At 39.4% G+C, this 17516-nt stretch overlaps 1 protein-coding gene across 2 annotated transcripts; it reads left to right on the forward strand.

Annotated features, from left to right (window-relative positions):
* The first annotated feature begins 492 nt into the window (after positions 1-492).
* On the forward strand, positions 493-17317 carry ETFDH (electron-transferring-flavoprotein dehydrogenase). Of its 2 annotated transcripts, XM_010156440.1 has the most exons (12): positions 493-634; positions 1475-1704; positions 2821-2902; positions 3166-3284; positions 3607-3684; positions 6342-6488; positions 8259-8399; positions 10288-10431; positions 14469-14637; positions 15900-16082; positions 16387-16608; positions 16917-17317. In XM_010156440.1, exons 2-12 carry the CDS (start codon positions 1483-1485, stop codon positions 17078-17080), a joined length of 1671 nt encoding a protein of 556 aa, XP_010154742.1. In that variant the 5' UTR covers positions 493-634; positions 1475-1482; the 3' UTR covers positions 17081-17317. The 2 variants fall into 2 exon arrangements, with proteins under 2 accessions (XP_010154742.1, XP_010154741.1); XM_010156439.1 differs by lacking the exon at positions 493-634 and having other exon boundaries at positions 1447-1704.
* Positions 17318-17516: the final 199 nt, after the last annotated feature.

The following is a 17516-nucleotide window of genomic DNA, read 5'->3' on the forward strand; positions in this document are numbered from 1 at the left end:
CCATGACATTTACTTTAGATGGACTGTCTAGTATCAGTAGCCCAAACTCTGTGTCTCAACACGAGTTGAGATGTCAGATGGAATGAATTTGCATGTCCTATCTCTACAGTTGTTTGGTTGCTTTTAATGAAGTCTGAAATAAATCTTTTGAAGATCAAAAGGAAATATGAACCTAAAATGTGCTTCACCTGTGTATGTGCCTGTTGTCCTACATCAGCTGTCAGAAATGACTGGCCAGTCTATTGAGTGGTATTGTGTGGAAAATGGCATCATCTTTACTCTTTTTATTTTTTTATTATATTTTTTTATAAACAAGTGCGTTCCTTACTAAAAAGTTTTAAAAATACGTGGTTAGAGTTCCTCATCTTCACATAACCTGGTAGCCTTTGTGGGGGGAGCTGTCATATTTGTTGTGCCACTTGTGTCTCTGAAAAGTCAAAATATTTGGAAAATGACTGATTTGACAGATTTGTTTCTGTTTTCGCAGCACGTCAGTGTTTTCGTGCTCTGAAGCTGATAAAGAGAGAATGCCTTCCATCACTGCATGTCGCAAGATGTGCATCTACTGCCTCTGTGCCTCGCATAACTACGCATTATACAATTCACCCTCGGGACAAAGACAAACGATGGGACAGTAAGTGAAAAAATGCATTCTTTAAAAGCTTCTTCAGTATTATTATTGTTGTTGTTATTATTACTTTTGCTCGGTTTTAAAGACACTGATGTGTTGCCGTTTTTTTCTTTTTACAGAAATTCCGTAGTCTTAAATACAGTACTAATATTCAAAATGAAATTTTGTGGTTATTCTCTTACAATGAGTGTCTTTAGGGCTATAAAATGGGATCAGATTAAACTTGATCCTAGTTATTTAAATAAAATATATAAGCAGCTTTTGCTGCTAAAACAAGATTTAATTTTGTGAGGTTTGTATCTGTTGGATTTTTTCAGTTGTTCTTATCAGAGGAGTTTGTGAGAAAATAAGATTAATATATATATATATATATGGGCATTCCGATCTCCACATTCAGCAATTTTAATGTCTTCAATTGCAGAAAAGACACTGATTATTAATTATTGTAAAATAAAGTCATGCGTTTGACTAAGGGTCTTTTTTCTTTCCTTTCTCCCTTACCTCGAGTTTCATGGAGTGTCTGTAACACAGCTAGCCATCAGGGCTCTTCAGTTTAGTATTCTGAGACGATACCATCTTATGGGGCACAGAGATTGAGTATATGTTTTTAGGGTATATCTCCTTAAAACTGAAAAAGAGCTAATTTTACATTGGGATGCAATGTCTTTCTGCACACTTTCAAGTACTGAAGTGGTGATTCCGTTGCATATTAAGCTTCCTTTTATGCAAAATAATACTTCTGGGATACCCAGTAGCCAGTATCACAGAGCTAAGTTTAGTGAGAGAGAGGCTGAGGGAAATTAGAGATTGGTTTTATGTTACTGTCTTTTTATTCTATTAAAGGTGTCAACATGGAAAGATTTGCAGAGGAAGCTGATGTTGTCATTGTTGGAGCAGGCCCTGCGGGTCTTTCTGCAGCTATTCGACTGAAACAGTTAGCTGCTGAGCACAGCAAAGAAATACGTGTCTGTCTGGTGGAAAAGGCTTCTCAGATTGGCGCGCACACGCTGTCTGGTGCTTGTCTTGAGCCAAGGTCCTTACAAGAACTCTTTCCGGACTGGAAGGAGCGGGGGGTATGTATGACCATATAAACATTGAAATGAATCTCTAGCTTGTAATGAATTCCCGTGTCTGACTCATTCAGGTATGATTGCAAGAAAGCTAGGGGGGGACTTTGTACAAGGTCAGGTAGTGACAGAACAAGGGGTAATGGGTTTAAATTGAAAGAAGATAGATTTAGATTGGATGTAAGAAGAAAATTTGCCATGGAGAGGGTAGTGAGGCACTGGAACAGGTCCAGAGAAGTTGTGGATGCCCCATCCCTGGAAGTGTTCAAGGCCAGGCTGGATGAGGCTTTGAGCAACCTGGTCTATCGGAAGGTGTCCCTGCCCATGGCGGGGGGGCTGGAACTAGGTGATCTTTAAGGTCCCTTCCAACCCAAACCATTCTGTGATTCTATGACTTAGTGCCTTGGTACCACTGATACTTAGTACCATTTTACAATATGTTGATCTCACGAAACAAAAAAAAACCCTACCTTCTTTTTAGTCTGATTCCTCTAGTTCAACAGTGCTGAATCTACACAGATATGCTGTGGCCTTTGCTCTTTCATGTGGTAGTCTTACTTCGTATACACCGTATGTCTGGTGCATCCTGGGATGCATTACACTTAACTGCATTTCTGCAGAATCCAGCTCCGCTGCACAAGCAGTAAGATGGTTGATTCTTAGCAATGTCAGGCTTGTTGCTTCTGTACATTAGTTCTTCACAGTCGTAGGAAATGGGGCATAGTACACTGATTTTTGTGCAGTCATAATTGTGTTACTGAGGCCTAAGATGCTTTTAGGGGGGAGAATAGCAAGAGCTGAGCTGCCATCTGCCAGTACAACCATCTGACTTCCAGTCACCTGGGAGCTGCAGGAAGTGAGCTGTCGAGTAGTACAAGACTCTGTACAAGCTATAGAAGGGATTTGCAAGGCCCTGTTCCATGGTTTTACCACAATAGTTGTATTGATTCTTGACTGATGACTGTATCTTATCTCTTGTGATACCTTCCTACAGTGCTGTATCAGACCTCTACTTGACCACCCATTCAATTGTCTGATTTTAATTTATTTGTTGCTGGTTTTGTTGGATTGGCTAGAAAAACATAACACTCAGGACTGTTTCTATTTTCATTTTTTATGTAGGCTCCACTTAATACTCCTGTAACAGAAGACAAGTTTGGAATTTTAACAAAGAAATCCAGAATTCCAGTGCCAATTCTTCCAGGTAAAGTTTAGTGAAGTGGTAGAGAGTTGTCTTTCTCTGTGCCTTTTTCAACTTTTCATTGAATCAAACCATTTTGATTGAGGGTAGTAGAGCATGTGCATGTAGAACATAATCCTTACAGTGATAGTGTCTGTGTGGATGATGGGTGTGATAATGCATGACATTACTGTGGAGGTAGTCAGAGAAAAAGATACAGCATGTGATGTGTACAACTTCTGTTATTTTGCTTAGTGTTCTATGCTTTGTGTGTCTCTTTTGCCTAGGACTTCCGATGGTTAATCATGGAAATTACATAGTGCGCCTGGGCCACTTTGTGAGTTGGCTGGGTGAACAAGCAGAAGCTTTGGGTGTTGAGGTTTACCCAGGCTATGCAGCAGCTGAGGTAATAATGACACCCGTGTGTATATGAAAAGTGGTTTTGGAACCCACTTCACTCCACTCCCAATTTATTTGTACATTCACGACATTCCTTTTAAAAGATGTGTCTTGTGAAAACTCTGCTTCGGTGTCCAAATTCCCTGACCTGGATCCAGCAGTGTGCATGGGGATCATACAGTGTGCTAATAAATACATTATCTTCAAGTTTGACCACTAAAGGCATAGTGCTTAGAAGTTCTGCATTAGAACTTATTATGAATGGATTAAAATGACAGATCATTAATGTGGGTTTTTTTGTTTGTTTGTTGGTTTAAATGTTTCCAAAGGTGCTTTTTCATGAAGACGGTAGTGTGAAAGGGATAGCAACTAATGACGTAGGCATTCAAAAGGATGGAGCGCCGAAAGTAAGTAGCTATCTTCCCTGTAACTAGGGGTCTAATTATGGAAATTTGTGAAATACCTTCTTTGCTGCCATCAATAGTCTTGCTGCAGCCTAAGAAAAGGGAAAAAAATCAGTAGCTCTCTTCCCTCTCGGCACATAGAATGGATCTATAACCTGTGACGGTTCTGGTCTTGGAACACTGTAAGCTACTTGCGAGATAAGTAGAAAAAGCCTTTGCAGAAAGGAGGTTTGTTTGAGAGTGACTTGAAAGAAATGCTCCAAGGGTGTTTTGGCATGTGTGAAATCAAGAAACAAAGGAAAGAATCCAGGAACTCCTAGGAAAAAGGTGCAAAGGTGAAATGGAAAGCCGTGACTAGTGCGGGTGCTTCTGGCTGATTTGTTTTCTTTGATGTTTGCAATGGCAGTCGCATTTGTTGACAGTCTGTCTACCTTGCTGGGGCAGGGTACACACAGCATCTTTTTACCTCTTTGCTGTGGTCACATTTCTGTATCCAGAAGGTGACTCCCTGCCCTAAGTGTTGGACTTTGGCTGATTTTTAATGGAATCCAGAACCTGTGGTAGGCGTGTTGCTTCCCTGTGCAATACACAGCAAAAGTTTGGCACCTCAGAATAACTGAGAACAACTTTCACACATTATTATTTGGTTATAGAAATTATGGGTACAAGTTTTTTCTTAAGATCTACTTTCTTTCGTAAAGTTTCTTACTAGTTCCATAGAGTTTCAAACAAACGTAAGTGTGGGCTCTTTTTCCCATTTAAGGCAGGGGATGAGAAGAAAAGACTCATTCTTGGTTTAAGAGGATGTAGGTGATAGAGGAGGAAGGGGTGGCAGGGAAAAGTCATATTGTCCCTGTAGAGTATTGTCTGTCCCTTGGGGAGGCAGACTTGCTCTTATTGTCAGGTATCCATTTATTTCCAGTACAAGACACAAGTAATGCCTACAACTTGCTGCTCTGATAAAGATTAACTGCGATTTTGGTTTTTGGTTTGGGTTTCAAGTGGGAAGGAACTATGATTTTAGCTTTTTTCTTTAAGGCATCCTCAAAGCCTAGATTTTCTTTTTTTTTTTCTCCGTTTGTTCTGGTGGAATGTGTCTATTAACTTCACCAGTGTACATAACTAGCTTGCCACCACTGGGAACTTTGTGAGTGTTTCAGTGTTTTAGCTGTCAGTGAGGTCAGCTGATAATACCTCCAGTGTATTAAGGTTCAGGTAAATAAATGTAGTTTGTATAACCTTCAAGGCAAGATTACTTTCAGTGTGTTTATACAGAGCCTAATCAAATACACCGTGGTTAATAAATAGAGTTTCACCTGGCAGTCAGCACCAATCAAACAAAAATGCCAGTGGTGAAAATACATAGCAAAAAGTTGCATGTTGATTCCTGTGTAGATGCTGGGGAAGGATGTTAACTGAAATACTACTTTGTCACGTCACCGAAATATTTCAAATTCATCAGTTTCTGATACTTACAATGTGGAGTCGTAGTTAATTGATTTATTTTACATAAATTTACTTCAAATTGGACAGTATTTATTTTTAATCTTTAGATCAAGTAGTAGGTCCCTGTAGTTCTCTTATTTTGTAAGACTAGTTAATTTTCAGGTTGAAAGTCAGAAATTCAAAGAATATACGAAACATTTGGCAAAATCTTGTAATGCCTGTTTAAAGGTAATTTCTGACTAGAGGGAACATTTTTATATGCCAGCCTTTTTCAAGGGTTTCCAACCAGTAGCTTACAAACAGATTGCATCTGAGAGACAATTCAACACCAAAGCTTTAAGCTTCTCATGCACCTATGCTGTCTTACCTTGATATGGTTTTGTTGGGTACTGCTGGATGTCTTAATCCAAAACTGTTTTAATGATCTTTTTCAACTTTTCTGACTCAAATCAAGCTCGCTTTTTTTTTTTTTCTTTTTAAAAAATTGGGATTTTCCCCTACAACATTATGGATATTTAGAATCTTGTATTCTTACGTTGCAGATATAATCCAGTAATACTCTTGCCCAATACGCTCACACATGCAGGTGACATGCTCATATGTGTCTTGTCTTATTCAAGAGCTCATTGTTGGAATTGATGAGAGATTTTTTTTATAATGATACTTAATTTTAGTTTAATTTTACTGTATGTTTTAACATGCAAGTGGCGTAATAGTATAATAACCTTATTCTGAGAGAGTGGGTTCTTTTGAGTGCAGGGATGATGCAGGTTTTTCTCACCTGGTGTTTCTGTCTAGCTTCTTCCGTGTGGGGGAGGGAGACAATATTTTTATTGTACTGTGACTTCATGAGAAAAAATTTAACTGTGAAGTTTGAGGTTAAGTTTCTTTGTTCTGCCACAGGGTTCCTTTGCACCATGTGTGTGACCAGATGTGATATAAGTATCTTCCCATCTGGAAAAGATTCTCTCTTTCAGTAGCAAATGGCAACTCACTGTAGTGCTGCTTTACTGGAATCCCCTTACAAGATTTGCCAGGGGTGTGTCATGATTAGATGGAAAAGACAACTGGACTAGAGCTGTAGCCTGCAATGGTTTATAGGTTCTGGGCAGTGCCGCAAGTAGTGTAAAATCACTTTATTGCCCTCCAATTTTTTTTCTCTGAGTTTGGTGTGGCACAGATCTAACTGCTGATGAAATGCTCTACTTCTGCAGGCTACCTTTGAAAGAGGCTTGGAACTCCATGCTAAAGTCACAGTCTTCGCTGAAGGTTGCCATGGACATCTAGCCAAACAGCTGTACAAAAAATACAATCTAAGGGAGAACTGTCAGCCCCAGAGCTATGGCATTGGACTGAAAGAGGTATCACCTGCATGATTTTAACAGTTAGGGGAAATACTGTGAAAGCTATAAGGTAGTTTCTGTTTGCTTTCAAGCTGATTTGTGTAAGACATTAGAATGATCGATTTTGGAGTTACGCTTTTAGACTCCAGAATCTTTGCTGTTCTGAAAGTGCCCAGAGAAGATGCTCCCTGTATGCTGTGACTGTTTTATTTCAGCTGCTGCTTCTCTTATACCTGTAACTAGAGGCATCTGTGAATCCACCCTGTTAACTTCTTTGGTTTATTTCAAATTATGTTCATTTGTGAAATGTGTTTTCATTACTTTTAGTAAATGAGAGAGGATTCATTATGCTTCATTTTAGGGATTTTTAGTACCTGAGGAGGGGAGGAAAGGCTTTCTGTGGGTTTTCTTTATATTGAGAGAGAGAGAGAGAAAAAAATTAGTGTTCCATATGATGAGTCATAGTCTCTGAAACACCTTCTGGATGACGTTTTTTATCCCCCCTCAAATCCCTTTGCTGGTCTTCAAACTTTGGGATAGGGATCTGATTTCTTTTTTAAAATACTTTATACTCAGGAAATACCACTCATGAAGGAGCTGTATTATTTAGAATATGTTAAGAGTCATAACATATTATTTATTACTTTAAGCATGTGTTTCCAGCCACAAAATATTTGTTAACTAGTTTACACTTCTGTAGAGAATAACCACGCTGTAAATGTTCTGATGTATGACATAGTCTTAGTGACCATTTCTCATACCTGGGTGGTTGTTAAAGCAGGGCTTTGCTATAGAGTTTCTTTGCTTCCAGACGAGACTGTATGTGCTTTAGCAAATAGTACAGTCTAATAGGAATGGATCTGTATGGTGAAATAGTGGGTGCTGATGAGCTGATATCCATAATATGCATATTTCAGATTTATTTTTCCTTCTGACTAGCTCTGATCTAGTCCCGTGGACTGAGCACCCTTTCGTGACTGGAATGCTTCAGATGGGCTTCCGAAGCCTGTCTTACAGCTTAATTTCATGTGAAAGGAATCCAGTTCATGCCTTCCATGGCTGCTGTACGATGTGAACTAAAGCACAGTAAGTGGGATGAATCAGGAGTCACGCCCAAAACTGTGCTCGTTAATCTGAGATGAAATATTAATGAGGGTGTACCCTCCATGCTTGAGCTGATCTAATGGTGGTCAGCTACCCTCTGTCATCAGACTGCACCTACCCCATAACCCCACGGTGAGGAGATGTTTTGTGAAGTGAGCAGAGAATTGACTCACTAGTGGAAACATGAAGATGCTCCTGTGAATTCACCATGGGTGAGATGAGCCCTTGAGATGTGTAGGACAAAGCAGAGGACAACCTGTTTGACAGCAAATACTTAGACTGCTAGGCCTGACCTTGAGAAACTCGTGAGGAAATTGCAGTGATTCATACGAAAGAATAATGTATTAAAAGGAAAAGTCAATGTAAGCATTGCCTTCCTTAGCAGAAGTACCTATCGAAGTCACTAATACCAAGGATCTTGTGGTTGATTGAAGATTTTGGATGTAGTTCTGGAGTCTCAGTCACATTTTGCATGTGCCACATTTCAAGAAAAGTATGAGGATATTAAGTGGTAATCAAAAAAAGTATACTTATTACCTGGTATTTTGCTGTATGAGTTTATGCATTGGTCATAGCAGCAGATTAATTTTCTTCTATATTTAATTGTGTGTTTGTCTTTATTATATTATTGAAAAGCTCTTAGTTTGCAATATAAAGTAATTATTTTTGTCATCTTCATTTCAGTTATGGACTATTGATGAAAAGAAATGGAAACCAGGAAGAGTAGAACATACTGTAGGCTGGCCTTTAGACAGACATACATATGGAGGATCCTTTCTTTATCACTTAAATGAGGGTGAACCTTTAGTTGCTCTTGGATTTGTGGTGAGTTGTTTTCTCATGCTTGCTTGTTGTTGCTGAGTCTTCAGTTTTTGTGCAATTTCTCTTCATTGTTTTAATATGAAGATGCAACAGACCACATTTAGAACTTTCTTAGTCTTAAGTGAGCTTATTCCCTTATTAGGGAAGGTTAATTTGTCATAATAATCTGTCTTTAATCCAGTGTCTTCTATTAAGCACAAAATAGAAATCTTATATTTTTTTGAAAAGCAAACAAATTTTGGTAAAGCCAAAACCATATGATTAATCGAGACTGTGCTTGCAAAACTTCTGCAAGTTAGGAAATGTCACGTGCTTCTGTAGAGTTCATTTCCCTCATTCGTATGCCAGCCTTAGGTGTGTACGCAGTTCATGTGAGGAGCATATGAAGTGGAAGCACTCTGCACTTCCACAAGCAGCATCCCTCCCATGTCTGAGATCTTCGGTTTTTTTTTACCAGTCTTTGCCCCCCTTCACCCTGCTCTCTCTAGAGCTGTCTTTCTGGACTGGACAGGCAGCTTCTTCCTTCTTACTGCCTCGTTATCAGAAGCCTTGAGATCACTAGGGAGCCTGTGTCGTTCTGCCAGCCAGTGATGCAAGGAGCAGTGGTAGGAAATGCTTTTCTAGCACCAACAGTCCTAAGTGAAGCATGCACCATTTATCCTGCGTGTGCTTTACGCACGGACGTCGGGAGTGTCAGGGGCACAGTCTGGACTTCATAGCAGCTTGGGATTGAGGCGACCCCTTGGTCTCCTAAATTTCAGAAGGATTCCAGAGAGTATGTGTGGCGGGGGGTGGGTGAAAGCTGTATTTTTGTCTAACCATTTTGTAAGAAACATTGAAAAAAAAAACTGGTTAGCTTTTCTCAGACTTGCATACTTGTCCTGTGCAGGTTTACAGTATTGGAATTAATAAGTACAGACAGCAGACATTCAAATTCTGTTCATGTTCAGAAGGGTAGAGAGCTCTGATTCTTACAGAGAGTGCTCAGAAGAAAATCAACTATTGTGTGAACATAAAAGCACCTTTTTATCTTTGAACTTTACACCTATGTCAGTCTGAGCTGATTCTTATAGTGTTTTGAAAATTGTTTAAAAATGGCAAGGAAAGTAGATGCAAACAGTGCTCTAAGAGCAGTGAGCTGTCAAAGAAATCGAGGTACTGTTTGTTGCTGACTAAGGATATGTTTTGCTAGTTGTCTCACATAAAGCTTACTGGAACAAGAAATAATCCCTTTCTCAAGAGAGAAAACTCAGCAACATAAGTACTTTTAAGAGTATATTAAAGATGGGAAATGCGGAGTATATCTTTGAGCAAATTCTCAAATGCATAAGATAAGGGCCTTAGGCATCCAGCCAGTTGGCAAAGTCTTTCCCCTCCATTTTCTGCTTTCATCATTGCTCCCCTGTGCTTTATTATAATGCCTCACCTAATTGGAAATGATAATTGACTCCGCTAAACGATGTGAAGAACTGTTTAAAATATATGAGGACAAGGACATAACTATCTAGAAATAATTGTGTACCTCTTCTTCCAGCTTTCGTAGGACAAAGAGATTTTGAAACACCAATTTAAAACAAGTTTTCTCGCTTCTCTTGCCCATTAAACCATGCTTAATTTAATTTCACTGTTTTATTTCAAAGACAGATGGAAGATGTTTACAGTGCAATTAGATATTTTCCATGCTTCAGGTTTCAGGTAGTCTTACAGCAGCAAATTCTCAGATTTTGTTAATGGAATGTATTTTTGGCAGTGGTTTCTCCAAGTAAAGAACCCGAGTTTGGTTTAGTATCAAATAGGTTTAAATAGTTGATGCGGTAATATGTGATTGTTTTCTTTCCAAAATTCTGTTTCATACTTTATTTTCATTAATGTTGCCTTTTTTTTTTTTAAGGTTGGTTTAGATTATCAAAATCCTTACCTGAATCCATTTAGGGAGTTTCAGAGGTGGAAGCACCATCCTAGCATTCAGCCTACTTTGGAGGGTGGAACAAGGATTGCGTATGGTGCCAGAGCATTGAATGAAGGTGGTTTCCAGGTAACTTTTTAATGCAGTTTTTTACTATGGGATCTCTATAGCCATGGTTTCGGTGCCGTAGATCCAGGTTGCATGTTCTTGAGAAACAACTGAACTGTAACAAAGATGAATAAGGCCAAAAGTTTTGCTGGCCAGAAAAGCTTTATTATCTTGCTGTACACTGGGTGTTGAGATTTGCTAGACTTAAGCTCTGTAATACCAAAAATCTTCTGACATAATCACTTTGTAAATTAAATGCAAAGTAGAGTTTATATTGCAATCAAATGTGTTGAGCAGCAAAGAAGTTACAGGTAATTCCTTCTTGTGCTTGGAACTGTGGGGAAGAGAGGGTAGTGCCACTCATCTGTTTGGTTTGGGTTTTTGGGAGGAGGGAGCGTATTTTCCAAATGGGTTGTTTATCCTAGCAGAGGGAGCTTCTTTCCAACGCTTGACCCTTAAGTCAGTGATGGTGCTGAAGTCATTATGTAGCTTGGCATATCAGTCTTCACCTCCTCAAGTACAGACACCCTTGGTATCTTTCATGCACAACTGTGATTTTTTCTTTCTTGGGAGAGGGAGTATCTTGCTCATTTTTTTTCCCTTAAGGATTATAAAAGGGTAAATTTTAAAAATGCATTCCTCATGACTTAAGGTCAGTTGAAAGGGTTGGAACAACTTGCAGGAGAAACAGTTTCGAATTTATATTTTACAACTAAAGTCCTTTCAACCTGTTAACTTCTCCTGTGGGAATCTTGAAACACCGGACATGGCTGTGTGTTCTGGACTCAAGGATCTGTCTCCTAGATGCTCCTTTCAGTTTGGAACTTCAAACTAGCCTGCATGTTCATGATGCGCAGCCTTGTGTGTAGGGTCACTGCTCTCTGACTACGTTTTCTTTTCTGACCCACTTCTTGGGTATATACGTGGCTTGGTGCAGCTTTTGCAGTACAAGCAGAATTTCAGCCAGAGCATAACTCTTGTCTCAGTCTTGTGGATTTCGGTTTTGACACCAGTGTGTGTGCCTGGGTCGGAGTCGTGTGTTCACAAAGCAACTTCCTGATGATTATGGATGTGATACACATTTAATCAGACTGCGGGTTGATTACTTTGTCCTCTCTCAAGTGGAAATATGTCATATCAGGTTGTAACACAACTGTGTTACCAGCTGATTTCAGAAACCACTGTCGGGCCATTATTAACACAGATAAGAGACAAAATGCCCAGATAGTTTAATCTAGGCTTTTACACAAGAGGGACTTCCCCTTCCAGCCTGCACACTGGCTTCTCTCTCACAGACAGTCGTTGTTCAGTGTCTGGCTTTGATGAAGTAGCCATGTCCTGACTTCAGTTGCACATTCCTTATACTGCTTGAAACATACTGGCTGAAAGAACATGGTATTTTTCAAGTCACTTACAGATACTGTTTCTGCTAAGTTACACGGACAGTAGGACTACAGCTCTTAAACATCTCTGCCTAATCTTTGGAATACTTCTTCAATGGACTTAAACCAGCATGTCACTCACTTTGCACTATTCCTAATACAAAAGTGTGGGTTTTGGTCTTTTTTTTATTTCCTGTAGATAGAATTGTCAAGTTAATCATGGAGTCACACTTACGTATTAAGAAAAATCCATTTATACTTTTAGTTTAAAAAAAAAAAGCTTTATTGATGAGTCACATAGCTAATCTTGCAAACGAAGAGGAAGATTTTTTTTTTTATATGTTGCTTTGATTAATAACTGTAGCAGTCTGACTCATTTGCATCACTTGAGTCCAGGAATATTTTCTTATGTAAGTCATTCTGTAGCTCCAGTTTTCATTTTGGTGGCAGTATTGCATCAAATAGGTGTATAAAGTTGCCATCAATCTAAACTTTTTTGTCTGTTGTAACCTTATGACCGTGTTCTTTAGTCTTTAACATAAGTGATGCTAAATTGGTGAGAGAGCACTCTTGGATGTTTCCCTGATTTTGCAGCATTTAGGGATATGTGGAGGGAGGGGATGGAGTTTAACAGACTGCATCTACATAGCTGTTGCTTCTTTTGTCTATTAAAATTGCAAAAATCAGGCACTTAATTTTAAGAAATTGGCATGCAACCTGTTTTTTTTTCTCCATTTGATCAAAAACTTGATCAAAAAACCCAGGAGTTTTGTGGAAAAAAAATAAAAGGTGTTGCTGTTCTTGAGCAATGTATGTTAGGAATATCAGGGGAAAACGATATTGGTGGCACATGCAAGTGTCAAACCTGAGACTCGTTTAGCAGACCTTCAACCCTGAGCTGAGCTAAGGGGAGAACATGGGGTTTTGCTGGGTGGAGGGAGGACTCTGCAGGGAGCAGGAGACTCCCCTTCTTCCCTCCCCCAAACCCTCCTTGTTTTGTCTCTTTGCTGCCAAGGGCATGGTGGCTTCTCCAAGTGCCCAGGGCTGGAAGGATTTCACCCTGTCACTCAGGGGCAGGGAGGGCGGGTGCCCCACCAGCAGGGTGTGTTCCTTCAGTTGATGGTGAGAACAGGCACCAATTGCCATGGTACTGATAGTGAGAATTGCTAACAAAGGTGCCGTATGTGTACCTTTTGTGGTATGTGACTGATCTTTAATCTGATTTATAATTTGAGAGTGTTTTGTCACTGTGTACATATTAGGTGAAACGGTTGTTGCAGAAGAAAAGTACTTGATCACCATCTTTTTATGTAACTCAAAGAGTCAGTCAAGAAATCTTCCTATGCCTATGTCAGCGCTGCATCATTGCATCTGAATAGATATGACAGAATAACTGTTTTCAGCCAAAGGTCTTGTGAAAAGAGGGGGCATCCTACATACTTACTTCCTTTGAAATACTCTTGTGTAGCTGAAGTTATGGCTTCTGGTCACTGAAAAGTAAATTAAAAGTTGTAGTTGTGTTCTCAGCCTAAATTTCCTTTCCTATGAGCTGAATTGCTAAGTCTGTGATTAAACAAATATCCCAAACCAGAGGGGGAATGCTGTGTAGTACAACTGAGTTTAGTGACTACAGTGTGAATATTCAGAAGTAACCAGCCCTGGGTGAACAGTAAACAGGTAACAATGGAACAAGCAGAAGAAGTGAAATTGTTTGTTTCAGATTATCTTGAATTCCAAGGGATAATTTTTTTTTTTTAACATTTTTCATGTAGTAAAACTACTTGTTTGGGGTCAAATTATTTAGGCTATTAAAAAAAAAATATTTCAGGCATCTTTAATAAAAGCAGGATACTAGATTGACACGCACTGCTAAAGCCTTTCAGAGGAAGGCTATGTTCCGAACTTATCCCCCAGCAGTTTCAGACCTAGGATTTGATCACAGTTTCCTGCTCCAAACGCTGCAGTTAGTCTGCGTTTTGAAGATGTTCCCTGTCTGAAATCTTAATCTCATTGGGTGAGGGTGAGTGACTCTCTTAATACGTGCCTATAACATTATGTATTAATGCCACAGACCTGATGTTTGCAAATCACCTGGTTGCTTCAGCTCTGAGTTGACTGTATTCAGTGACATTGTGCTTCTTGCAGAATGGGGGTAGGACAATGATTTTCCACCAAAAATATATTTGTTGGCTGCTGAGCAACTTTCAAAATAAGTGGGACCTGGGTGGGGAAGGGGAGGACACTGTACAGTTTCATAGAAAAGTGCTGAGCGATAAACTGTGAGATGAGCTGCATACAACTTCCTGTGTGGAAAATTGGAACACAAATGTCTTAAAAAAGGGAATTCACTTGAAACTGAAGGAGGAAAACAGTACTGGTGGGTGACATTACCACAGTCTTGTTGCAGATAAAGTAACTAGAGAAAAGGATGTAAGGAAAATACTGCCTCGTCACTACTTTATACTTGGCCCCAGTACAATGTCTGTATTTTTATTTGCTTACTATGCCAAAATTCATTGGGCAAGTGGAGTAACTCTGGTGTATTTTTAGACAGTGTACATGCAAATCTAAAACTGTCAAGGACACTCAAGCCAGTTTCATTTCCAGAATGTTATTTTCACTTTAAAAAAACAAGAACGAACCAACTAACCACCTTTCTTTCTGTTTCCTCTTCAGTCAATACCCAAGCTCACCTTCCCAGGTGGGTTGTTAATTGGCTGCAGTCCTGGACTCATGAATGTCCCAAAGATCAAAGGGACACATACCGCGATGAAAAGTGGCATGTTGGCTTCGGAAGCCATCTTTAGCCAATTAATCAATGAGAATCTCCAATCAAAGACAATAGGTAAGATCACTGTACTTTGATTTGTAGTTACCTTGTGTTCAGTAGAATTACTAACAGCTTTGCAGTAACTAAATGTGTCTGCAGGATTAGTTGGAAATGCAAATACAGTATGAAATGAGTGTGGTGGTTAAAAAATACAAATTTTATTTACTATTTATACTGTTAAATGATTTAAGAAAGGGAGAAATTAGTGAAGTGTTGCTTAGTTATTCTTAAGTATCGATCCTAGTGGTAGAACAAAAACATGCCTCTAACAAGCATCTGAAAAGTAAGCTTAGGCTTCCTGTATAAGTAAGCAAGAACAGTATGTATTTCATTCCTACAGATGTGTTAAATTTGTTCCTACAAATATGTTGGTTTATGATTCAAAAGGTGTTACTGAAAGACTGCAGAGAGGGAAAAAATTTAAAGGAACAGATAAAATGTAAGCAAAACGGGGTGAGATTTTTTCAGGTTTGCTCTTCACTGTTAATTGCTAGGATACTGTCGGGGTTTAGCGTGTTTTCATGTACAGGCTAGGCTTAAAACTTACTATTTAGAACATCTATTCCTAGACAACAGTAATGGAAAATGGTGAAGGAAAATTTTCAGAAAATTTTCATTTGAAAAAACTTTTTTTTGTAAGATAATTACTTGGCTTTAACTACACTGTAGTAGATGTGTCAAGTGTGCAGTGACTAGTATTTGTAAAGAATACAGTTGAAGAGTTTAAATCAAAAGTTTGTAGCCAAATATCTCTCATTAACTTGCCAATTACAAAGGGAGGAAAAATGTTCTGTACCACTGGCATCATCCATTGGGCCATAGCCATAGTTACTGAAATGAGAATGTTTGTGGTTGTGTAGCTTGTAAAGAAGCAGCTTTTGAATTTCAGGGTGTTAAAATAACAAACCTGGCTCTTAGATCACAGGTAAACTCTCCCGGTCAATTCTTAGATTCCATGAGCCAGTAGCGTTTTCCCGCAGAGATGCCAGTGTAGACACCTGGCTGGTTATTTTTGTATTTTGCTGAGTGTGGGGCAATTTAATGCTTGCAGGTCATTTAGTAGAGGCTACGAGAAGCAGTAGGTATCTGCTGATAACTGCCAATAAAACAGTCTCTTTGAGAGGCTGAAATATGTTGCCTAGTATCTAGCTTATTATTCTGAAAGTCTCATTTTGCTGCCTTCGCTGCTACCAATTGCCTTTATTCAGCCATTAATTTTCATTTCAAGCATAGTCTTTATGTACTGTAGGTACCTAACAAGTAATGTACTGCCTTAGGACTTGATGTGCAAGAGTATGAAGAGAACCTGAAAAAGTCCTGGGTCTGGAAAGAGCTGTATGCCGTTAGGAACATCCGACCATCCTGCCATAGCATACTTGGCGTGTACGGAGGGATGATCTACACAGGTATATTTTATTGGCTCCTCAGAGGAATGGAACCATGGACATTAAAACATCCAGGTAATTTCTTTATCTCCTGCGACAAGATATTAAATGTTGGTCATCTCTTCCGGTCTTACTGAAGCCAGAGCACATCTGGTCACGTGGCAAGGCCTTAAAGTGTAGAAAAGAAATGGATGGTAAGGCAGTGAAGCAGACTTCGTCATGTTATCTACATGTAACGTAACCCAAGACAGTAAAGCAGTAGCATAGGCCACCTACTTCATTCTGATGACAGGGGAAGTTAAAATAGCGTAATGAAATTGTTCTTGAGTAACTGCAAATTACAGTAATTCTATACTGAAACTTATTTAAATATATTTAGGACCGGATTTTGCTCAGCTCAAGCCAGCCAAGGATTGCACGCCTATTGAATACCCAAAGCCCGATGGAAAGATCAGTTTTGATCTCCTGTCGTCTGTGGCACTAAGTGGTACAAACCATGAACATGACCAGCCTGCTCATTTAACTCTCAAAGATGACAGCATCCCTGTGAACAGGAATTTGGCTGTATTCAATGGACCGGAACAAAGATTTTGTCCAGCAGGTAGGTCGTAAGTGTGTGTTTGAGCTGGTTTTGCAAGACACAAGACTGAGTACCTGAGGAAGAATCCTACTGGCCTGCTGCTTACTTCAAGCGTTCTATCCCAGTCCTCCTAGGAGAGGGTTAAAGTGCAGTCTTAAAATAATATACTGTGTCAGTAGTACTTTCATGACAAAATTAGTAAGCATGGAGGAAGGCACTTGAATCACCGTAGTAACATACTCCCCTCATTACGCTTGCTGGTAAGTAGTGGAGCATGCATGCGGGGCAGACTGCTCAGTGGAGTGACAGCTCTCTTCTGCTCTTCGCAGGAGTTTATGAATATATCCCTCTGGAAACAGGAGAAGGATCAAGACTGCAGATAAATGCTCAGAACTGCGTCCACTGCAAAACATGTGATATTAAAGACCCAAGTCAGAACATTAACTGGGTAGTGCCCGAAGGTGGTGGAGGACCAGCTTATAATGGGATGTAAACTGACGGGAGATCTAATCAGTGACTTCTGATCACCAACAAACAAGTTGGAGTGTTTTATGCTGCAGTGTAATTAAGTACAGCGCTGACTTGAATGTTAAAGAGTTTGAGGCTAATGTACCTGATTTTTAGGTATGACTGTTGCGTTAGATGGAAAGACGGTGCCTTCTGGTTAACCCCTGGCCTTATTTATACAGGACTTCTTCACAGGAGTTGTGTGGCAGGCAGGAAAGTTCTTCTCAGGACTGACAAAGGAACTTTGGATCTTGGATTTATTGCTGAAGTTCAGTGATAACGGGAGCCATATCCAGAGTGGTGGGTATGGTGGAAGAATTTAGAACCTACCCTTAAAAAAAAAAAAGTATTTTCTCTATCTGGAGTGATTTACTCTATGTTTACTACATGTAATCTTACCTTGCAGTAGGGGAAATACATCA

This window comes from Eurypyga helias, unplaced genomic scaffold (assembly GCF_000690775.1).
Source record: "Eurypyga helias isolate BGI_N326 unplaced genomic scaffold, ASM69077v1 scaffold48687, whole genome shotgun sequence".
Taxonomy (NCBI): Eukaryota; Metazoa; Chordata; class Aves; order Eurypygiformes; family Eurypygidae; genus Eurypyga; species Eurypyga helias.